The sequence below is a fragment of the Dermacentor silvarum genome, chromosome 1 (genome assembly GCF_013339745.2).
Source record: "Dermacentor silvarum isolate Dsil-2018 chromosome 1, BIME_Dsil_1.4, whole genome shotgun sequence".
NCBI classification, from domain to species: Eukaryota; Metazoa; Arthropoda; class Arachnida; order Ixodida; family Ixodidae; genus Dermacentor; species Dermacentor silvarum.
Genome location: NC_051154.1, coordinates 290362994 through 290388311, shown reverse-complemented (window position 1 = coordinate 290388311; position 25318 = coordinate 290362994). Strand labels below are relative to the sequence as shown.

Here is a 25318-nt window from a genome sequence, read left to right as displayed (position 1 = left end):
TGTAAAGGCCTAAATATAGTCCGACGTAGCCTGAACGCACGCACACGTTATGTCACGTTGGCGAGAACAACAGCGGCTATAGTTCGACCGATGGTTCGACGTACTGGCGCCGCCAACGTAACAGGACGCGCGGCCAATGCGCTCCGACGCACCCGGCGTCTGATAACACTCGCCCGCAGGCACGCACACACGCACACGCACACGCACGCACCACGCACGCACGCACACGCACGCACGCACACACACACACACACACACACACACACACACACACACACACACACACACACACACGCACACACGCACACACACACCGATAATGTCGGACTGTGGTCCGACATTATCGGACCACAGTCCTGTGGTCCGATAATAACTTTCTTGTGGTTTGACCTCTAGCTCTCAAGGTGAAAACTGTTGAGTCGCCGACGGCTGCCCGAGGTAGCCTAAGGAAGCTTTCGCTTCAAAACGTACAGTTCTGCTGCAGCTAGAATTAACCTGCATATGTGCCTACTTGCGTTTGGTTATGGTATCCAAGTTACTTGAAAGAAAATATGTAGGAGTCAGCGTGCGAGAATTAACATTCGTCATGCCTAATACTACACACTTTGATCAAAATTTTGAAACGAGCTGCGAAAATAATTGCGTAGGACACTAAGGACGCGCCTACTGCACATATGCTTTTTGCAGAGTTATATAACACCCTTAATTCAAACTCGGAACTGCAGCACCCTTGTCTTCATTCATAGACTACTAACCCCGAACAAGCCAGATCTCCCTTCGATACTTCTCACTCCTATACAAGAAACACTAGGCAGGCTGAACATAACTTTCCAAGGACTCGGTGTATACGGTCAGCGTTCTCTATCGGTGGGAAACTTTCAAATGAAATACCCTGCTTCTTCGAAAAAAAAATATCTTCAAATATTGCACCATAAGCACGCACATGAGATGAACTATTTTCGCTTTGGATTCCAATTTATGATGAATTTTATGTTATGGATTCCAAAACTACAGTCACTTATAGGCTAAGGATCCAGATGATACTGTCAACCCTATTGTATTACACTATGCCGGAACAAAGTGTTTCTTCTTCGGCTTCTGATATCGGAGAATCTAAATAACATTGCCTTACGGATGTGGTATTCATACAAATGACGGTGTACTACATAGATGGGTACGTGGTTCAGGTGCTATAATCGCCAGATGAGGGGCCGAGCGCGCCCACTCTCAGAAATTTAGGCACTCAAGCAGCAAAGTATAGTCGGCAGGCCTCCCCTTGCGAGCAACTGGAACGGTATATCATACAATCTTTACTACGAGCAGGCGCACAGGATCTAGTGGAGCAGGAGCAGGCGCACAGGATCGCCAGGATCTAGCGGGGGAGCACAGGCTATCGGCGGTTGGAGAAGACGCCGAAAAGGTTCCTCATGAGCGGGTACTGTCCGCCCCCGCAGACGCCTGCGAAATCGTCGTGCCAGGCATTCCACACGCCGAAGCAGCGCACACCGAACTGGTCGCGCAGGTAACGGGCCAGTGGCGGTACCACGAACTCGGTGAGGTGTGAGACCCAGTTGGCGCCCTGCTTGGAGACGACGCCGAACTCGTATACCTGGCTGGAATCCCACACCTGCGTTTTAAGGATATTCACATTCTTAGGGAATTTCGCGCACTTTCCAGGGGGCTATCTATCTATCTATCTATCTATCTATCTATCTATCTATCTATCTATCTATCTATCTATCTATCTATATATCTATATAACCATTTCCCGCCAACTTGGGTGCCACCAAGGTGCACTTGGGTGCAAGTGGCACCTGCGGACGTTGCGGTGGCGCCGCCGAGTGATGCCGCGTGTCCTGCTGCAGGAGCCCGGCTGCATACAGGCCAAATACATGATGCGTCTCCGCGGTAGCCATGCAAGTGTGTCACTACATTGCTTTATTACTAATCGCGTCAACGTCGACCTTCATCTTGAGATGCGTTCAGCCGGCATTTTTGTTTTATCATTCAGTTAGTCTAGGTTGATGGCACTTTTGAAGGCGCATGTCATACGCTTTAATTCCCCTCGTCCCAATCATATAGGCACCGCACGTTCGGGAAAACTAGGTTATGAGCGCTTACGAAAATTTGATTCGCTTACACAGTCCGTTGAAATTCTGCAGACAGCCGCGGAATTTGTGGGCTGACAACTATTTTCATTGACAAAATGTATATATGTTTTCTACCAACAACGCATATGGAAGATTATAAACTGGAATTATACCAAACGAAAAGGGGTTATCAACATTGGTCTATAAGCAATGTATAGACTATATAAGTTTATTTTTTTATGAGGGAGCAATTTTGTCTGTATTTTGCACTGCAGACGGTACCCGTGAATTATGGTTCTGTGATACGCATCGCAGTACCTCAATTTACATCGAAATGATGAGAAATGAATTTGATAGTTCAGCTGTGTTTCCTGCGCAACATTTGTTGCGTGTTCTTATAGTAACGACAATTATCTTAATGCAAACCTAGCCCTAGTTACCGCTTCTGTGTTAGCTCGTATGCTGCCGCACGCCAGTTATCTTCTCGTACAAAACATTCCAAGTTGGTTGATTCGGACTTCATCGTTTCAGGGACGAGCGCTTCTAAGCGCTCACGCATGAGAGTCGGACAGTCGGCCACTTCGCTGTTTCACATCATGTGCGCGTTGGGGATATCCTTCGGAAGAAGGCCCTAGAACATGTTAAAAAACGGGCTCTCTACCAAGAGAGGCATGTGCTAACACGTCTACTCATGTCCCAGTATCTTCATCGAGGTATCCTAGGCGCCAAGCAGAACACAAAAGAAGAGAGCAACGTTTCCCGTCCGTTTCTCTTCTGTCCATGCTTGGCGTCTAAGACACCACGATGAACCCGTATACCGACTAGCTCAAATTTCAGTTCTTTAATATCTTGTCACTCCATGGGTCATATTTCACACGTTTCACACAATAAGCGCAGGTGGTGACCTTTGGAGTCTTGGCTGTGGTCGTGGAGTCGTTTCTTTTAGAAGAAGCGCCGTGCAAGAAGCGCTTCGGGAGTATATTCCCATATACTCGTGTCCCGTATCCACCCTCTTTTCTCTCGATCTGTGTTCACTTTTTGCGCTCATTATATGTCAAATATATTCTCATACCAGTATGAGCTAGTCAAGAGATTCTGAACCATCACAAACTAAATAAATAAGTAAGTAAGTAAATAAATAAATAAATTTAGCGCTGTTTTTACTTTCTGTGTATCTTCTATTCTACGTGTCTCTTGTTCGAGCCACAACTGCAATGAATTGAGTGGTAGCTATCCTTAAGTGCTAAATCTTATACGTAACTAACGGTCCAGACAAGGTCTGCGTATATACACGCGGCAACATGAAATCATGGTGGCGACAATCGGAATTGTGCATGTGCGGAGAAGAGACCCTTAGGATTCAACAATTCGTGGACGATTTTCTCGCACTTCAATCTGGCTTCACTTTCCTGGGAGACGCCGCGCAACCGACAATACTCATTCTTCCCATGTCATTTTACGCATAGTAGCGACGATTGGGGCAAGCTGCCTCGCTATGCAGGTCAACGCAAAGATTTACCCATGGTACAGCCAGGCGGTGTCATGTCGCGGCTTAGGCCCTTAAGTAGCGAGCCCATCACCTGGCTGTACCTTATAGGCACCTTGCACCGGCAAGAGGGCGCTGCGACGCTCTAATTTATCATTCCAGTGCCGCCAGCACCAGTCGCTAGGGATGTGAAGGAAGCGAGACGACGTTCACCAGTGCTTCATCACTCATCTGAGTGATGCCAAACTCAAGGTTGGAAATGTCTCCGATATCAACAGCTAACACGCCGGCTCATTCAGAGCATGCGCAATTTGACATTTTTTCACGTTTATAGGACACTATTGCCTAAAATAAGAAATAAGAAGTGTCATGGCGAACGAGCATCACGTCCCTCCCATGTTTCTTCCGCCAACCACTAGTCTGGGTGTTGTGGCACCGCCGTCACTGCGGAAAGGTTCGGCGCAAGGTACCGATAGGCAAAGCTACAACTTCCTCCGTGAGCTAAACTTGCGTCATTTCAACAAAGTCGTTAAGGCGTACCTCGTTGCAGATTTCGTAGTAGGCACGCTCGCCGGGCGTCTTGGTACTGGGGCCTGGGTCTCCCGGCCCGTACACCAGCTCCTGGACGCCGGTAGCGTTGCTGTCCCAGAACTTGTACGTGATGCCCGCGAAGGAGAACACGTAGCACAGCTTGTCGGCGGATGAGTGGTTTGCGCCCGCTGGACGGTCGCCGCGATCAGCGCCGCCTAGCGAGGTGGACGGAGACTGCTGTTCCTGCTCGAAATTAAAGAAAGTTGTTGCAATCGAAAAAAAAAAACGAATGCACATATCGAACTTATTACAGCGCACAAAATCGCCTTGGGAATAGGGCGAAGAAGAAGTGCACCCGAGAATAGTATATTAGAGAACACTTAACTGTTCAAGAGAAGATTACTCATGACATTAGAAATCCAAGCTGATACTATATGTCTACAATGTTCCAAGCAGCCTTCCCTTCTCTGACATTTTGTTCTGTTTTTATAGATTAATTTTTCAGTAGATACGGCTCTTAGGGGGTTCCTCATATTATTGCTTAATGGGACACTTTTTCCAACCCACAGTTTCCAACCCACGGATTTGGGCGTTCCAGTCGCAGATGTTTTCAAGAACCTCAAAAATTAAAAACAAAACAAAAAACGCGTGCTTTTTTCAATAACATTGCTTCCTCTGCATGTCAGTATCTACTGATGCCTAGAAACTGAGCCATGTGTATACGTTCACGTCTAAGCGTATGCTCATTAGCAATAAATTTTGATACTGTGTTGTACATCCAAAACCTATACTGGAGCGATGAATAGCACCGTAGGAAAGATTTAGGATTCATTCTGACCAGCTTGGAATATTTAATGAACATAATTCTGAATGAACAGGCGAGTTTTACGTTTCGCTCACATCAGAATATAGCCGTCGCAGTCAGCAACAGAACCAGTGAGTCTTTGGTCACCAACAGCGCGCCTGAGCCGCTAGCCGTTGCAGGAGTATGCGCTGCAGTTACTAAGCCCTAACGTTCATTTGAACTCAACAATGAAGGGGCAACGCCGTTGTCCACCCTTTACTGCTGAAGTGCTAGAATAGGTCGATAAAAAAAAAAAGACAGCGTCACCTTTCGTCGCTTTAATTGCGGGCTTTACGCTGGCGTGTTGTACAACATGAAAGCCACCGATGCGCAATTCGAATGGGACATTGAAACATTTTGAGTAGCTGACGCAGAAAAAAAAAAGAAAAAAAAATATCAAGACAAGCGCAGTGTGCTCGTGCGACAGAAAAACGTTGAGGCCATGGTAGGTGCGCATATATAAGACCTCAAGTCTACCAGAGTCGGCGGGACCCTCTTGACTCTGGCAGCATTGGTGCGTTCATGCAATACGCGAGGGTCCATTAACCAGATGCACGCTTCCATAAGGTCACGCACTACGTCGGACGCCTGCGGTTTAAAGCACATTGTAATGGACGTTATAATGGCCTCGGGTGGCGCTGGCTAACACACACGGGGATAAATTAGACATACACCTTTACAAATACCCAAAATTTGGAGGTAGGGTCAGCTGTTGGTGCAGCTCAGTTCATAGTGAACCGCATGGGTCGTGCGTCTGCTGTGAATGTTCGGCTTCCACCAGCGGCAATGTTCTTCCACTTTCGCTTACCTTTTCCTCTGGCAAAAATATAATGTTTTTTTTTCTTTAAAATATAAACTCTAGTCTATAATTAATTATACAATTCAATAACATGGCTAATTTCGTCGATGCTTTCCTTGGCTTCATATAGTTGGCTTCGTACGGTCGAATAAGGAGAACTCAGTTTTCCTTATTCTTTTGTGGTAACATGCAGTCTAGTTTCTTTAACATAAACAACCCTGCAATCAGATAGAAATAGCGTGGTATTAAATATTAAGATGTTCAGCGCAACTATAAGCAAAGACAGATTAAGGAAGATGACACACAAACCACCCATTACTTTCAGCTAAATGCACTGTGTGTGCAGTATTCCTTCTCATCCTTCCTCTAATAGTCACACTGCAAATTTGTTAATGAATCCTAACCGACTAGCCCACCAACATGCATTCGAGTAGCGTTAAAGGTCAACTGTAATGAAATTTCACTATGGCTCAACTGGTTATTAAGGACTATATCATGTAAACAATATTGGCCAAGATGCAGGACTGGCCAATTGTCAAGTTTTTAAATTTAATTAACAGCCTTTAAGTAGTGCCTAAGCACACGATGCGGGCACCTGGTGGTTAGCGGTTATGAGGCAAACCCTAGACCATGGCGTTCGAGATTATTGCGACTCTTTCGTTACCCATCCGCTCGATTTCGAACGTAATGTATTCCATGGAGGCCTCTCCATAGATCTACACTATCTTGAATAGGTTTTTCTACGCCGTCCGACATGTTATTGGCACTTGGCGTTTAAAGTGGACACAAATGAGAAACGCTAAATAAATTTACACTAATAAAATTTTATTTCACAACTCTCTTACCACTAATTTGGCGGTACAAAGTTAATCACTACTAAAAAAAATGAAGGCCAAACTTCTATTTTTTTAATTTCGCGCCAAAACCACAGCGCTGACACGTCAGCGTGATGACACGGACTTCGATGTATTTGCCGTTACGACGCAGTAAATGTTTTCGAAACTTCCCAAGTTCAGTAATTTGGCTCCTTCAGAATACAGTGCCGTTTCCATCTTAACCAATAAAGGCTATCGGCCCCCAACGAGACGCCGTCAAAATCCATGACGTCACAGCGAGCTGGTGCGTGAACTTCACGACAGCGTCGCCACCTGTCTTTTTTTTTCCTTTTTCTTACGTGCGAAGCCGTCTGTCAAGACGAAGAGGGGGAACCTTTCGGTATATTGTAGAAATGTAACTTACTGCAATGGTATATTGTAGAAAGGTAACTTACTGCAATACAGGTCAACTTAGTTTTTCTCCTTAGTGTTCCTTTAAACTACTTCGGTGTGATTGGGGCACAAGCATACCACACGTGCCTGTCTCAGCGTCGACTGCAGTTGCTTAATCGCGTCCCGGAGCCTGTTCTTCTCGTAGACCACCGCCGAGCGCGCGTCCTCGACCCCGCGAATGCGATCCACGGGCGGCTCGCCCACTATCGGGTACAGCAGGAGGGAGGCCGTCGGGTGGTCACCGCCGCCCGGCAGCGCCGCGTCGAGCTCGCTCAGGTCGAGCCGCTGCTCTAGGCTGGCCCCGGTGTCGACGAGCACGCTGAGGACGAAGCCCTCTCGGTCGAATCGGTGGGCCACGCGCTCCAAGAGCTCGCGGTATCCGCGCCGCGCCGCCAGCGTCTCCAGCGAGATCTTCCACAGGAGCACGGCACCCTGGTACCCTCGGGGCTGCAGAACAAATAAAAAAATATTTATAAAAAAACGTGGACGCGACATGCAGAGTGGTGTATGCGGCACTATGTAGTCGAGGAGTGTGTCCGCGCTGGCGATATTCAGTGGGTGGACTGGAGACAATACCGAGACTGCACGAAAACTGCTCTCGCGTCATTGGTGTGCTTCAAACTACTCCCAAGAATTCGTCCACCGAAAAGCGGTGTTACTTGACCTCGGCGGAAGCCTAAAGGGATACTATAGAGAGATACACTAACTCCCGTATTCAAGAGCGTTCACCCACTCAGCATTCCATCTCGACTCTAGAAAACGGATGTCAGCGCCATCCCTCGAAAGACCTGCAGAATCACTGCGCTTCATTGACACTTCACGGCAATTCTTGAGAAGCAGAGGTTCTTTTGCAGTCGAGGGGTGACGCTTCGCTCAGTTCTGTAGAGTGGAGAAAGAGCTTGGAGTCAAGAATTTCTTGAGAATACGGGGGTAGCCCCCGTATTCGAAGATTTTCCTACACGCGGCATTCCTCCTCGAACAAGTAAAGCTTTTACTGCTCTTCAATCACACCTAACAGTAATATCGAACGAATTTTTCGCAGCCAGCAGGCTCTCGCCATCAGCTCGAATCCACTGGAGTGAACAAGTCGTCCTATAGGCCTCTCTAGCCATATGAAAGGTCACTGTCTTGTTCAGCCAAGAGGCAGCGCTGTGCGCGGTTCGGTAAGTCGTGCCGAAGCTCACTTCTGAATACGAGTGTAAATAGGTTTATATTGAAAATTTTTTATGTAAATAGGTTTATACTTTGAAATTGTTATATAAATTTTTTTTTGCATTTATTTGACGCAAAAGTGTGTTTCACGAGCTGAAAACAAAAATTCCGAGTGCAAACCGCGGCACCTGTGCTTTACTCCGATGACGCGGACTTTAAAGTTTTCTCTAATTGGGATACTTGTTTGGCGCAGAAAATGCCCTCTGAACTAGCTAGCTTGAGCCTGGATCCCTTACGGTGCAGCGTAAAGCTTCTTTGCTGATAGACAACTTACTGTGTACTCGACCATAAACTCTCATAATCCATAACATGATGGGTAGCTGGTGCGGGAATGGAAAAAATGTCTCCACCCGCGTATTTAATTTTTGCTTCATTTCAGGCTTACAAAGCTTTTGCTCACGGTATCAATATGACATATTTGTTATACCAGCAGCATGTTTTGGCTATTCAGCTTGAAAGTGTTAGGGCTTGGTCATGTTGGCAATATACTACGGACATACTAACAACGCAAAAACGGACGAAGGCATGCCGAAACACTTCAACGTAGCGCTAACATTCAACACATTTTTGCATTCCGGAAGGATCACAAATATATACCACGTGAGAAGAAGGCGTCAGAAGCAAAAAAAAAAAAGTGTGGGGGGGGGGGGGGCAGAAAAGGAGAAAACTAACTTATGTAAAAGGACTTAGAGCCATTCAACTCCGAGAAACCGCGTCCTTATGTGACAGTGTGACTGATGTCATGCTCACGCATGACAAACTCAACCAGCGCATCTATTTTGCCTCTAGTATTTCTTGCGACTTACTTGGCTGTTATGCTTATGCGAGATTCTCGGGCCCAATTCACGAAGTTTTTTGTTCGTAACTATTGTTTGCCATTGGCCGGCCACTTTCGCTAATACGTCCAGAATCTGGATCGGCTGGAATTTCCTCTCACAAATAAATTCCAGCGTTAAGAGGTTTTTGCGTATACGGGAAAGTTTCTTTGAACAACAGCTGGCAACGGCAGAGATACTTGAGGCGAAAAAGATATGTCGGTTGAGATTGTCATGCTCACGCATGATAGCAGTAGCACTGTCACGTAAGGATATACTGTTCCTCGGAGTGGATGGCATTTAAAGATACTTCTGCGTATCTCACATTATATGTTTTTTTTTCTTTCTCGATGTTTTGCTTCTTTCGCTTTGATGCCACATGGTCTATATTAGTGCTCGTTGCAGAGAAAATCATTAGTGGTAAATTAACGCAGCATTGGTGCGTTGGATGGTTTTGCCGCGGTTAAACAATAGCCACGACACTTAAGCTATGATATTTCTTTATTCTCCCTTGAACCAATTTGGTCCGGAAATAAACTGCGTTGCGCATCGAGCCAATCTAGCGTTTTCCATCCACGACAAATACGGCCACCTTGCTCGGCAGCCAAAAGCTGCGATCTTATGATCAGACGTGCACGAGACAGCGCTTGCGCGGCTACCAGTGTACAGCTACAACTGTTCGTCATCGCATTACAAAGTGCGCTTCACGGAGGAACGAAAGAACTAAGAATAAGCATTACGTAACACAATTGAAGCCACGAAAAGTCATCAAGACATGCGATCATGACGCGCTATGTTTGAGTGCATTAATTCCTCCTCCGCGCTTTCGCCGCGCTCATCGCATGCTCTACCGAAAAAAGACAACGGATGCCACGGCAACCTGCGGCTGCCGCATTGGCACGTCGCAACGATTACTTAAATGCATACGCGTACCGTTAGCCACACGACGGCGCTCTCGAGGAAAATCCAGTCAGAGCCGCTCATCATGGCGGCGGGCATCCTGCCATCGAGTCCCAGCAGCGGCCGTAGGTGAGGGTTCAGGCCGCGAAGGTGTCGCGGAAATCCGTGCGCATCGCTGGGCGCCTCGATCTGCAGCGATGGCTCGCTCAGGTGCGCGCAGCAGTACACGGCGTGCGTGCACAGATGGTAGGGGAACAGTGACAGGCCGAAGAGCAGACCCGCCGACTCGGGCCTCTCAGCACGCGCCTGCGCGCAAAGCACGGCCTCTGAAGTTGCCCCTGCTTTCTCTCAGTAGTCACGATTATACGCGCAAACAAAAAAAGGAGAAGTTATAAATTCAAAACTATACTGTTCAACAGCACGCCACCTCTGTTATTGAGCAGCTTCTCCTCCGAATAACGGCGTCCTGTAGTTTCCATACCGAATTGACGACATAAGGAACTACCGTAGAGGAATGCTCGAGAACCGAAAGTACCCTATACGCTTAATATTAGACATTTGCGAAGAACTTGTCTTATTTCTGTAGGTGTACACTCTGAAGCTCCGGAATTGGACATGAACAGCCAGTGCCCCGAGGGACCGTGAGCTGGAAACACGGGCGTTTTTAAGAAACCGCTTTTTATTTATTTCTTTTCCTCTTGAATAAACACAGCGGCTACCAATAAAGAATGTCCGGAGTAAATAGATTCGACGCGTCTATATAAGGCCCCACAACCACATGAATGGTATAGTTCCTGCAGGCCACAAACACGTCCCAAATCACGTGCGAAGTTCGAATGGGATCGTCTACAGCAAGTGTCGAAATTCAATGGCCATTTCTTTTGCAGAGAAAAACAATTTGCGAGAGCATTGCTGTGTCGATTGGAATATTTCCGGAATTCTACAAAGTTCAGACACCGCTTTTAGTTATTGCAGCAGCGTGTCTTGAAATGACCAGAAACATTGTTCCAAGATCGATGCCTTCCTAACGCGGTCAGAAAATCAATCTAAGATAAATGTTTCCTAGTGAGATGGTATACGTTCGCTCTGGCAGTGTTCAAGTTGTTTCCACCCGTGGTTATCAAACTCGCAGATAATGCGAATGTGAGCTCGCTGATTCGATTCCGGCCCCTGGCGTATTGCTGTTTAAGCCATAACTTGGCTCACTACCCTAATTGACCTCTCAGAGTACTTCCATCACGGCTTGCGTCAACGTTGGAATTACGAATATTTGCTAAGCAGGATGTGTGCTGTACGCCGGTAATGTTCTATAATGCCCCTAATTCATGGGTAAATATATCCCGGGTGCACTATTCAGGTGTACAATACCTACAATCTATAGGGAAAGAAAGGCATTACAGCATTTAGGATCTCTCTTGCCCCACAACAAAATTCGCCGTAAACCTTGCGTTCGTTTCTTTTAACTCTGTGCATCAAGTAATTTCCTATTTTAGTAATGGCATGCGTTTTAGTGGCCACAAAGCGCGTCGGTACTGGAGTAAGTCCAGTTTGAAAAATACAACAAATTTATTTCGACGTTTCAACCGGGACCAGCATTTTATCGTTGATGTATATATATATTATTTGACTATATGCAATAAAGCTCGCAGATGTGCATGATCGTATAGGACGCTGCTTTGTACCGTGAAGCAGCCGACTCAGTCACCCCAGACAAATTTTGTCTTATAACCCATTCTGAATTAGTCCCGCGTGTTTCGGCTATACTGGATTAAAGACCATAAAATTCTAATGCGAATTGAACACGTAATAAATATATGCGCTGTAAAGCAGTATACAGCAGAGCTAGAAATATTCGAGACATACCGTACTATCATCATATAAGAGTGACTACTCTGATGCCATCAGATAGATTACGCTTTAACAATCATAAATCCTACGCTAACACGTAGTCAAAGCTGCCTATCTCAATACACGTGGATCTCCCTGACCACTCATTTGATAAGCTGAATTAACATGGGAAAAGGCGGGGAGGGGGGGGGGGTCATGTGCCCAGTGTGCCTACCCCTCCCATCCTTCCGAAATTTCCGTTTACAAGGATGCCACCTGCAGGGGTTAGAGGATACGCCCCTAAATGTGTGCCCTTTTTTCTTTCTTTTTTTTTTTACTGTATTGCTCCTGAGAATGAGAACGAGCAGTATAGACACTGATATAGTGTCCGCTTATAATTATCAGTCTGAGGCTCTGTGCGGGCATAGTTGTCCACGGCGTGCTTTTTCTCTTCGTTTGGCACTCGTTTGCGAGTGTCAGTGCTCAGTTTCGTTACTGGTCTGCGCTCTCGCAGCCTCACGTTACCTGGTAGAAGCAGAAATATTGGTGGCTTGCGTTCGTGTACAGCTCGGTGGGCAGCAACGGAAACCATCCGCGGTCCCTGTTTCGAGGCACGACCGGGCGGTGTACTGGTGGCGCCTCCGTGGTCGAGCTGTCCTCCGGGGTGACCAAATCCTGTATCTGGGCAGCGTCCCCCGGATGTCCGACCTTGGCGAACGCGTGTCCGTGGCCGCCGGTCCAGGGAAAGGCTCCCAGCTGACTGAGGGCCAGCGTGGAGAGGAAGAGCACGAGCACCACGAGGAGGCCGCAGCTGGCGAAAGCCACGAAGACCCCCTTGGACTCACCAGCAGGCATCGTGACCCTGGTGTCCATCACGTACACGCACGATGATGATCTTCTGCACAAATGAGACATACCGACCGTGGGGGATCGGTCAAGAATTGGGCGGTTTGGAGAAAACGGATAAAGAAAAGGAAGTGTAAAAAAAGGAAAATGAATTCTGCTCGGTGTTCTAATTAATAATTATAATTGATTGTTTTAGGAAGGCAGCCGATTGGAATCAAGGATAAATTTTTGCACTGTAGTGCAAACATCCTGGTGGCTGTACCCCAGTGCGGGAGCTTCAAACGAAAGCAAGACGGAGAAGTTCATGCTGAGGCCAAGCTTGTTGATAGTGACCTCGAGCACCCTTTTTCTTACTGAGGAGAATCGTCGACAAGCAAAGCGAAAGTGGTCAATAGTTTCTGGTTGGCGGCACTGTATTCACAAAGGAGATGCCGCCAAACGAGCCCTGTGTGTATAGAAATTTAGTTTCGGGATGCGGCAGCGTAGTCTCGTTAATGTAGTCTCTAATTTGCGTGTTGGGCAGAATTTACGACTCCAAGGGAATAGTAGATGGTGGTAGTCAGAATGCGAAGCCATGCTAGAATTATACATCTCATTCATCATTGTTAATCTCCTAAACCTAGCGGCAGTGATATAGGCGGTTCAGGGAACGGCAGGTACTAAAGGACCACCCAGGGAAGCCTTTGCTAATGAATCTGCACACTCATTCAAAGGCAAACCTTTGTGCCCGGGCACTCAAATTAAGCGAAGCAAACGCAAATGAGACGGAGCCAAAAGATATAACTCTTGCAAGATTTTGAGTCACTACGCGTTGTAAGCAATGAACACAGAGAGAGTGAGTCGGTGATAATAGCAACTGATGAAGGAGAGGGGTTAAATTTGCGCAGTGCTAAAACTACAGCTAAGGATTCTGCTGTGTATAGGTGTAAAATCAGGAAGTCTAATCGAATAGGACCAATCTAGCGAATGAAAATAAAAATTCCTACGCCGGCCTTTCGTTGCTTTGTGGGGCATCTGTAGTTATTGTAGCGTTGGCATGAAGTGATCATCCAAGAAGTCATTGAGAATTCGTGAAGATAAAATTTTTGCATTATTTGGGTAGATGTTACCAAAATTATTTCTAGAGAGATGGCAGTACACTTTGGTGGAGTTATCTTAGAGTTTAACATTCAATGGCTCGAGTAGTGCCTGCGCAAAAACCACCTGTGGCGCATATGAAAACGGGGCCAGTGGACTTTAAAAATAAAGTGGACTGACTGATAAACACTGTTTGGTGTCTTCTAAGGGGTGATTCATGCAGTCGCAGAAAGGTTTGGACTGTCAGTAGCCGAAACCTAGCCATTAATGAGGGCACTCGCGCTTCCAGGTATAACAAAGCATTCGATGCGAATTTGGGGAGGACAAGGCAGAGGCGGAGTGCAACCCGTTCTATTAAAACAAGGGGACGAATTTTATAAGCGGCACCTCCAGAAAACAGAACGCATCCAAATTCTAATATAGGCCAGACGTACATGCTCTGTATCATTAGTAGTGTGTCTCTCCGCATTCCCGACTGATTCCTGCTCAGACGTCGTAATATTCCGAGAACGCGACCCCCTTTTGTAGCATATATTCTCTAGTGCAGTCGTCATTCCACCATTTGCTAGGGCTATTGCTTTTACTCGAATGTGTTACAAATTCAGATCGTTTTAGAGAATCCTCCAATACCGAGCATAAACTATCAGCCTTCTTATTCCAACTCATATGTCTCATTGAATTAAACGCTGCACTCAAACAAGTCTTAAAACGAGTATAATTATTAAAACTTCTCTTTTGAAGCTCCGGAGAAGTTAGCGGGCCTACCACTTCAAAAAAAAAAAAAAAAAAACAGGCAGGTGGTCACTGTTTGTGGCGCAGGCCATCGTTGACCATGATGATACGGTAATATTTGTTCCAGAGAACGTGACGTCTAAAACAGAGCGAGACTGTCCTCGTAGAAACGTAACTGCTCCAGTGTTCATGCAGGAAAACCCATTAGTTAGTGCCCACTCCCACAGTCGCTTACCAGATTGGTCCCTTTTTTACCCCATGATTCATGGTGTGAATTGAAATCACCAGCTAATATTATATCTTTTCCGTAGTTTGCTAGAATTGAATTTAAGGAACGTATGTCTTGAACCCCCACAGGAAAGTTGGAATTTACGACTGGGAAAAGTCTACGCCCAGGCAAATATATTTCCACAGCAAGTACTTCGCTGTCTGAGGCCACTAACAAGAATGCTAACTTTGTTATGCAGCAAAACATAGTTGAAACAAATATTACAATATCTCCGCCACTAGTAGGACGGTGCAAACGAAAACATCGATCAGTCCTCAAGTGAGTGAGTGAAACAACTTTAATCGGTCCACAATAGACGCGAGTAAACAGATAATTGGTCAAGTAAAATTTTTTTCCTGTATACAAAAAAGTTTTTTTTGTAAAACTATGATATCCGGACAAAATTGATGTGTAAGATGAAGTCAATCTGTTGAAGCAGCAAGTATAGAGCGACAATTTCACTGAAGCACTCTCGTCAGCCCTCGGGCGGCGAGAGCACCGCAGTGGCGATTGATCTCTCCAAAATAGAGTCTGTTAACTCGGCGACATGAGGGCATTTGTTAAGTTTTGAATGGGGGCCAGAATTTGAGGCAGCATTCATAGGGGACCCACGTTGTTTGGGGGTCCGCGAGTCCACATCCATGGTCGATGCATCATCGGACTCCAAGTTACTGGGACCAGCTACATTTGATTCCTTGTCAGGGAAAGAATTAAGGCCTAACATTTTCCCTACTTCCCACTGGCAGCTTAGGTACCGCATTATGTTTTGACATTGTAAGAAGTACGGAAGTTGCCTGCAGCAGTTGCATTAATTGTGCGGAAACAACTTGCGATATACAATCAGTTGCACTTTCAACGAGCCGTTTCATGGCCTTAGCCATCGACTTTTCTGCCGCAGCTGCAATCGCTTCTGAAATTGCTGAATTCATGACTGCAGGCTGCCACGCCACAACACTAGCGCAACCATGTGATCTTTCCTTTACAGCGATAGTAGCATCTCTACGGGAGCAACGCCTCTTATCCATTACCTCAAGAATTTGAATTTCCTGTGCTCGAGAAGGACAGTCGGAAGGATTAGATTGATGGGCTCCTCCACATAGGCAACACTTCTCTGAGTGACGCACTCATTGTCCGGATGTCCCTCACCCCAGATGCAGCAACGAGGACCAGACTTGCAGCCACCCGTGCTGTGTCCAAAACACGCACAACTATGGCATCGTAACGTGCGCGATGCAAGAGGATCTACGAGAAAAACTAGTGGGGGCCGGATTCACAAAAACGTTCTTACGCTAAAACTGCTCGTAGCAGGAGGTATCAGCCATTGGTGGTGTTTGACATATCATTAGCGAAGGCGGCTGGTAAATGGTAAGCAGCACTTACGAACGAAAAGCTTCGTGAATTCGACCCCATATTTTCAATTCTGACGGACATGATGTACCTGCAAACGTGGCAATCACAGATTCTGTACGCACACGTACGTTATCAGTCATGCGGTTGCACCGATAGATGGCAATAACACCTACCACAGAGAGAGAGCTCTTCTAGCGTTTCTGACTGACTCAGTCGAGAGTCCACACCACGCACTATTCCGTTCGTGCATACCAGATGAGGCGGACTGAATGCGTTCACCTTGACGGAGCCAAACGAAGAACGTTTTAGTAGATTTGCTACACATGCCTCGTCTGGCGATCTGCAGACGATGCCTCCTCGCCCAAATTGGAGAACGTCTGTGATATGCAGATAGTGATGAGTCACAGCTTGGAGATCCGCCTGAATTGCTTGCGGGTTGTTGATGCGAATGGAGCCACCATCCATAAGTACTAGCACCACCGGAATGCTACTCACTCCACTACAAAAGAAGGTTTCTAGGGGCATTTGTTCAGGAGGGACAGAAGCTGACCAGGGGCAGCGCCTCTGGCCAGGCGAGCTGTTTGTCATGAGGACGGACTGACGGTATCAGTGAAAACGGTACAGCTTTCTGTAGCTTATTGCCAAGAATCGAGCTTAAACCGCCCAACACCTAGCCGAGCACCCCACAGCGCTTACGTGACCACCACAGGACCCGGCCTCTTCCTCTGGAGCAAACGACTGGGCTCAGTGACGGGATGACCGTGGTCAGGATCAACGTTCTTGATCTTCTTTCTTCTTCGACGCGTGCTGGGACACGCAGCGCGAGTACAGTGCGTCTGTTTCTTCTTCGACGTCACGTACGACGCACGATTGTACGTATACTCCTTTCTTCTTCTTCCTGGTTCGAACGCGCAGTGACAAGCAGCGGGACACTTGCTCGCTTACTCGATGATGATGATGTTGATTATAATAATGATGAGAGAGAGAGCAAAACATTTATTTAGACCATTCAGATCGTTGATCTTGAGGACGAGTGGGTGGTGTCCTCATTCCAGGACTCCACTGGCCATGGCTGCTCGACGTACTTGCTGGACGAGAGCTTGTTGTCCCGCCAGGGTATCGCCGGTCAGCTGTACCTCCCACCGCTCATAATAATGATGGAGACAATGGTTTCCTTCAAAACTGGCACAAACTGACTGTGGGGCATAAGCCGAGCGCGTGGTATTATGCGTGGAGCTTTTCAAGCGAAGCTTGTATTGCCTCACAAGTGTCGGCGGGGGCGGGGGTGCTGGTGTCACGCTAAAACCCTATCGAAAACCTGTCAAGAACTCGCGTCTCGTTCACTTGGTATATACTGAAATTGGCATGGGAGGATACGAATGCATGAATAACATGACTGATAGGTCATGACGTCAATAACGTCCCATGCTCGTCAGTTGGGTCACGATTAACGATAATAAAATCACGTGTAGGCGCATACCCGCATTTGATATGCGGGTATGAGCCAGCGACAAGAAAGAAAGAAAGAAAGAAAGAAAGAAAGAAAGAAAGAAAGAAAGAAAGAAAGAAAGAAAGAAATCACGTGTCGCTCGTACCGGGGCGTACATTTCAGCTCCGCTGGTTTGCCATCTGTACGGGGCGCATAGGGGGTGCGTTTGAGCAACGGCGCCGAGAACTGGCTCGGTTAAGGGCTCGTCGTCGACGTGCCGATTCTTGCGTGAGGGCTTCTGAAGCCCAGGCGAAACATCAGCGAAGAGCCGCCGATCCTGAGTTTAGGGCAAATGAAGCGGAACGCCTGCGACAGCGTCGTCTTGCCACCAAGCTTCACTTACCCTCATTTTCACAAAAGGAAAGGGCTGGTAATTTTTTACATGTGGCACGTCACCGGAGGCACCATGGAGGTCATCTTTTATTTATTTATTTATTTATTTATTTATTTATTTATTTATTTATTTATTTATTTATTTATTTATTTATTTATTTATAAGCGTATTTTATCTCTCTCTCTCTTATAGGTTAAGAAAAAGAAACAAGGTTGTCTCTGGGCGCCTGGTTGTTCAACCACTGACGCCTTTGTTGAAGAGCATGCTGCGGGTGTGGGAGGCAAGTGCTGCCGCCGGGTGCCTAGCGGTAAAATAGGTCCAAGCGCGCTCCCGGCTTGATGCTCGGCCACTATGGGACATCAACGCTTGGAAAGGGGTCTTATCTCTAAACTGAAGGCGTCCCCACTTCAATAGGTGCATTTGGGGTGCCACATAGCGACCGAAACGTCACTTTTTTTTCTGCTCACGAGGATTTCCACGGGAATTTAGAGCGCAGGCTCCTTTCCCAAGCGTATCACCCCTGAGGCATTCACCGAGTAGTCACATTCTTTAGACATATATTCAAGTGTTAGATGTCTGAGGCCCACGGTAGGTACTCGCAATTTTTTTATAAATACCGGGAATAGAGAGACATACCCGTATTTTGGACATAACTCATGAGGGACTATGTTGAAGGTCAGCAGGGACAAAGTATGGCGGTATATATATATATGGCGTATTCTTAGAATTTAATGGCCGTAAGTCCGGCCGTATGTCGGCAAGTGTCGATAAGAGGTGGCGTCGGTAACGGCCCAGCAGCCGCAGGAATACTCGAAGAGGTTTGCATCGTAGAAAGACAGGTGCAGGGGTGACGCGAGCTTCCTCAATTGTACCATAACTTAAGGAGCAACGTGGAACCCCTTCACATATTCTCTGCATCTGTGCAAGGACATTTTCCAGCGTACGCGGACAGGACGCGCTCATACTTTATATAACTGACATGCTGCACCGAATGTAGCCGACGTAAAGAGCCTGGTACAGCCGGGGCTAACAAATGCTCACACGGTCCCCACTTCATACCGGCCAGAAAGAGAAAAACTTCAGCAAGTGCAGTTAATTGTTTCTTTAACATTGCGACATGCTTCGACCATGAAACTCCGCAGTCAATGACAACGCCGAGGTATCTGTCGTGGGTCACATATGGAATAACATTGCCGTTGATAGCAATTGAGTACGGACACATAAAATTCCGCATGAACGCTATCACAGTGCACTTACCTGTGGCCAGTTGCAGCGCTTGGCGCTGCAGATACTGAGACGCTAATCTTGCACGAATCTGCGGTTGCGTGACTCCGGACGCCCACATGCACATGTCATCGGGGTAGGTACTGATGCATGCTGTATCAGGGATTTCTTTGCAAGGCCAATAAGGACAACATTGAAAAGGGTCTTGCTGAGCACACCTCCTCATTGCGCTACACGGACAACAACGTGTCTTCTCGTGTCACCATCATTCATGGACATGAAGACTGTGCGACCATCTAGGTAACCCACATGTAGAGACGGCCGCCAATGACCGAATTACTGAGAGCATCAAGAATGGCATCGTAAAGTACACGGTCATAGGCACCTTTTATGTCTAAGAAAACTGCTCCTACAAGTCGGTGCCTCCTATTTTAGTGTTCGATCGTCGATACGGGATCCATGACCCTGTCTATACCAGACGGCACACGTCCCAAATTCGTTCATCATTTCTGTTGATCACTCACATATTCTTTTCCATAAACCACTCTTTATCTATTTAGCACCATCCGTTCCATCACCTTACCAACGCACCTAGCTAAATCTACTGGCCGGTAAGATGACAGTTCGTGCGGCACTTTTCCTGGCTTTAGGAGGGCCACCAAACGGCTGGTTCTCCACTGTTTCGGAACTGTGCTCAACAACCACGTGGCGTTATAGTACGACAGCAGGATTTTCCAATCTTCAAAGCCAAGGTGGCACAGAACAGTTCCTGAAATACTTTCAGGTCCAGGAGCAGACGAGCGTCACGAAGCAGCAAGTGCAGTGTCCAATTCCGGCATCGTGAAAGGAAGGTTAAGACGTGCATCTTTAGTTAGGAGGTGTGGGTCAATCCAATGGGATACACGTTGAAATATCTGAGCTGGTAGCCCTCTAACAGACGTATTCGGCGACCTTCACTTCCGTCAGAGACTGGTAAAGTGCTAGAGCACGGAAAGGGTTTTTCGTTGCGGAGGAGCACCGAGACATCGTACTATCTACCAAATCCGAGACAGTGGCTGTCGAGGATCCAGCGACGAACAGAAGGTCCTCCACCGTTGCTTTCTCAAGAAGCCGGCAGCTAAACGGAGGAGGTGAGATAAAACTTGAAAGAATAACTGAGACATGGTATGGGGGAATATTGTACAAATAATATGGAAACAGAGTAATTTTTAACGAGAGTGATCTCAGTAAAAAAGAGAACAAAAATGTGATTTGCAGAAATACAGTCCCATTTGGAGGTATTAAATTAATTCCACAGAGAAGACTTTGACCATGCAACACTGGGATTTCTGCACCCACGGTATATGATCTGCATGAGGCACATAATATGCGCGATGGGTAAACAGCGTAAGGACAGGTCACAGCAAGAGCGAGGAGAACTCGCGGATAATAATAAACTGGGGCCTGATTCACAAAGCTTTTCTTTCGTAAGTTAACTTTGCCATGGGCTGGCCGCCTTCACTATTGATATGTGTGGCATCCGGATTGGCTAAAATTCTTTATTGCAACAAATTCTAGGTTAAGAAGTTTTTTTGTGAGTTCGGGCCCTGAATTTATTGCCTGAACGACGACCTTATATGCGGTTGTTTGTCACCACGTTGTCCTGTCACTCTTGCTGTGTCCAGTCTCTGAGCTGTTCACCCATGTTCACCCAGTTAGGCGCCAGCCAGCCCCAAATACATACCATCCTGAAGTCCTTCGTCTATGTGCTCTTTCAAGCATAAAATGAAAGCGAAACTACTGATCTCGGGCCGAATTCACAAAGCTGTTTGTTGACAACTGCTGTTCTAATAATATGTCCACCATCAGGATTGGTTGCAATTTGTTCTTAGGAAAACATTATAGCGTAAAAACTGTTTTTATAAATACGGGCCCTCGTGTTTCTGTGACTTCGCAGCTTCGAGACAAATAATTTTGGAACGCTCCCTCCGCAGTCTTGGCCTGAATCTCAGAAATCCTGTTCTGCTTTCGTTTGGATCCACGATGCTGTCAAAATTCATGACCTTATGGCTAGTTGGCAAGCAAGCGAAAAATTCAAGGCGGCGTCGCCAACTGTCTATCGTTTTCGCGTATTTTCCGGCTTGCCGAGCCTCCCATCGCGGTAAAAGGGGCTTTTTTGGCATTCTAGAAGCTCAGGTTACTAATAAAACACAACTTATTGCTCTCGCTATCTGCCCATTTAAAGTTGCGCGTTCTGCTTCTTCTTCTTTTTTGTGCCCCTGAAATTGTGCGCCCTGATTCCCTTTCCTCTTGTTGCTGTTCTTTGCACGTCAACATGCAATGTCAACTTTTTCACGTCGCTCTCATTTATTATTAGTCATGGGATTTTAATTCCTGGCGTGATTTCTACTTATCACCCCGATTCTTGGGCAGTGATCCGTAGGCTGTATGAGCCAGTTTTCTAGGCTAACAATAAAATGCAACAATAGTTTAGCTGGGTTTTATAAACTTTGTCACGACGGTTCCTGCCCGTGCGGTACGTCCAAAGTCATGAGCGAATGTAAAGCACGAAGCGTGGAGCTCAACTTAAAGCGTGTCGTATCCTCTTCCAAACCTCTGCACTGCCAGAAGCAGGATCCAACTCGCACACATAGCATAAGGTAGTAGCTTAGAAATCACTAACACAATATTCTCTCTCATTCTCTTTGACCCTTTGACGGGACAGATTGTGACGACCGGACAGAATGTTTCTTCCCCCTTCCGTTTTTGGCTGCAGTCGCTATACCGCGTCCTTCCTCTCCGCCTTGGGAACGCGTCTTCGTCGTCTCACTATTGTCGCGCGCTTTGTGAAAGCAGTGTTGGCCCATATTTTTGAAGTTATAGCAACTCTATCGTATGCTCCTCGCCCGTAAGACGATCACGCTTGAGACGCTTGAAGGTTGCGAAATATTCGATATATGTATATTAATTTGATGTTAATGTTACTGGCGATCATCAACATTATATCACGGCGCCATGATATGCATAGAGGAATATTTGCTTACGTTGTGTGTCAATGAGACTAAGTATGATGACGTTGACCACGTACACAAACAAAAATAAGAAGAAAACAACAAAAGAAAAAAAAGGGCTGCGCGTGTTTCTTCTGACTGCGCTCGCGCGTGGCAGTCGCAACGCTCGCAGGTACGTAGCGTGACAACATACCATGACGCCACAACGCATTCCACCACCAGGGTACCGATACAAAAAAAAAAAACATCTGATACGTGGAAACAAGCATAGTAAATTATTTAGAATGACCTCACGCTTGCCCATTTTTCGAAAGCGAAGCTTTCCTTTCGAATCCGTTAACGCCACCTCGTTAACGCCGCCTGCAAGATCTTCCCCCTTAATTACACCTTTGTGTGACGCGCAGTAGTTTCTCAAAATCTCGCTTCGATTTGGACCAATCTCGTTTGATAGGCTACCGCATATATTGGCAGAACCAGTCGTGCACGGGTGACTGGTTCCGAACAATCGCTATACGGGAGGTCCCGAAACATTAAGGAGATTCAGCGCCTGGCGCAACAAATGCGAGTTTACTTGCCTTTCGTCTTCCCAATAAGGCCATTCTTATGCATCGTGCAGAGTCTATAGCAGTGTTTATAGGTTTTCTTGGCTATATACTTCAATCTGTTACACTAGCGACTTAATCACCCGGCAGCGGGGCTTCCCAGCTTCATTTTATTAGTTAACACGGGATTTACTATAACGTACTACATTTAAACGACGTGCCATCCACGAGCTTCTCAAAATGCCCCCGCCGTGTTACATACTCGGAACGCCGGAACAAGTCTTCGCATTGTATGGCGCACACCGCGCAAAGAGAAGCCCCCGCGTTCGCCAATGTCGCCATAGCCGTGTACGTCGCGTATAATATAACCACACTCCTGGAGGCAGAGGCGCGTGTAGCGGCTTCTTCCCTCTCACCTCCGCGTTCGACGCCAGCGTCAGCATACCAATGCGCCAGCTGTCTCGGTCGGCCAGCTCGCAAACTTGGCGTCGGAGGTGCTTCGCAACTTTCCTTTTCAATGCGAACAGAATACAGACGACGACGAATGCGTTTAGCGCCCCATTAAGGTTTCATCCTTGACCATCTCTTCACGCTATCGCGTGCGGGCCTGGTTTGCATGCTAAGCAGCACGCTGGCCGAGCAAGAGATAAAGAAAAAAAAAGCGAGAGAACGAGATTTGATAACGCTTTTCCTCCTCCTCCTCCTCCTCCTCCTGCTCCTCACACATATTTTATAGATGAATGAGTTTTCCCGAAAAGAAGCCTCGCGCCATATACGGCAGTCGCCGCGCACATGCCAGGAAGCGGTGGCCGGTTCGCTTTCGGACGCCAGATTGCGAAGTCAGTGGCGGCAATAACACTTCGGTGAAGCAGCTGGTTGTTCTGCCCAATCGTGCCATATATATACGTGGCTATGCGTTCCTCGGCACCCACACTTCACAGGAGCAGAATTCACAAAGCGTTTCGTTTGTAAGTGCATGCTATTTGCCATTCGCTAATGTGTCCGCCATCAAGAATGACTGGAAGTTGCTCCTATACGAATATTTCTAGCGTAAGAACTTTTCTTTATGAATCTAGGCCCAGGTCCGCCGACGCTCATAATCCCGTGGTCTCGTGGATTGGATGATAGCTCATAGCACTGGGCGTTTCGGTCATGCTGCTTGATAGCTGCAAATGTGAGGGATGAAGAAAGAAAATATGAGAAACGAAATGTTTGGTACCGATTTGGTAGCAGCAGACTATCGAGCGTTAGCTGCGCGGTTCAGCGACGGACAAGGCATGGGAGCGTGTCATATGTCGCCTTCGTAACGTCGGCCGCATTACAGTGCGTCGGAGCTAATAACTGCTGTTTGCTGTTCGTCCGACATGCTAAACGAGGACCAGATTAGGAACAGCCGCAGCCGGATCAAATTGAATGGGGGCATTGTGGCAGGTTTTGCACTTCATAATGAGTGATCAATCGGCTTAATTGGGTATCATATGTATGTATGTATGTATGTATGTATGTATGTATGTATGTATGTATGTATAGTATGTATGTATGTATGTATGTATGTATGTATATATGTATGTATGGGTGTGTGTGGGGGGGGGGAGAAAAAGAGGTAACAATGTAGCGCTAGCAATGTACAGTCGGCGTGAAAAGTTGATGGACCGCGGGCTATTAGAAGAAGCTGAATATTTTCGCAGCCTCGTCACGCAGACCGGTACTCTGATTTGCAGTGCGTATAGTGCATGCGAACAACATTTGTTCTACGCTTTCATTTTGTCCCGCCTGCGGTGCGTAAACTTTGACGCCGACTGAAAATGAGCTTGATTGATTGATAAACCTTTACATAAAAGGGAGTACCCTCTTGAGAATTAACGAGTCAAAAGACGAAGAACAGAGGAGAGACATGGAGCACACAACGACTGGACTACCAACTGTCCAGGTCATTGTGTGTGCCACGTCTCTCCTCTGTTTTTCGTGATTTGACTGGTTTCATTCTCAACATATGTACCAACTGAACCAGATCGCAACTCTTCTACAGGACTGCCTCGAAGGCCTATAATGGGAGTCGGGTAAATGGAAGGGAAAGGAGCAGATCACAGACGATGCTTAATGCCCGCCTCGCGTTCGAAGTCCCAGAGGGCAGGCAGCGTTACGCCGGCTCGACCTTTTGGGCAATATTGGGCAATACGATTTTGGGCAATATCCAATGTTTCAAAATCCTATAATGTGCGGCTTCATGTATTTCTGCCGGGGTTCTTTGTAGCGGGGCACTCCCAAGCATGTGTTTCGTCGACGGTCGAGCGCCTGTGTGGCACGTCGAGCAGGGACCGGTGATGTATGGGCAGCAGCATCATAGTCGGCGAGTCCTCGGTTTCCTGGACTCCCATGCTGGAGTCGTGCAGTTCCTTGCTGCCCGAGGTGATACGGCGCGGTCCCTCTTGCAAGGATGCCATTTGTCGAGCACGTCTCTGTCAGGGCGTAGCTAGTGTGCGCCTTCGAAACTAGCACTTGGGCGCCGCGTGGTAGGTCTGGCGGTAGTGGGTGATATTTGCCGGAGTTTGCGCCGCCAGAAGCCCCTCCTCGTTTATTTGGACTGCTAACGCGTTCGGCCGGGTCTGGGTCGTTCCGCGCGAGTAGGATAGGGATGGCTCGGACGGAGCGGGAGTCCGTTACGTCGTTCTCGCTCGCCAGCGTGGCCTAGTT

General features: G+C 47.1%; 1 protein-coding gene across 1 annotated transcript; it reads right to left on the bottom strand.

Moving 5' to 3' along the window:
* Window positions 1–1390: 1390 nt before the first annotated feature.
* On the bottom strand, window positions 1391–12627 carry LOC125942847 (chitotriosidase-1-like). Its single transcript, XM_049661092.1, has 5 exons — window positions 12298–12627; window positions 9979–10251; window positions 7097–7465; window positions 4117–4350; window positions 1391–1627 (listed from the first exon to the last, which is right to left on the bottom strand). The coding sequence occupies exons 1-5, from the start codon at window positions 12625–12627 to the stop codon at window positions 1391–1393; spliced, it is 1443 nt and encodes a 480-aa protein (XP_049517049.1).
* Window positions 12628–25318: the final 12691 nt, after the last annotated feature.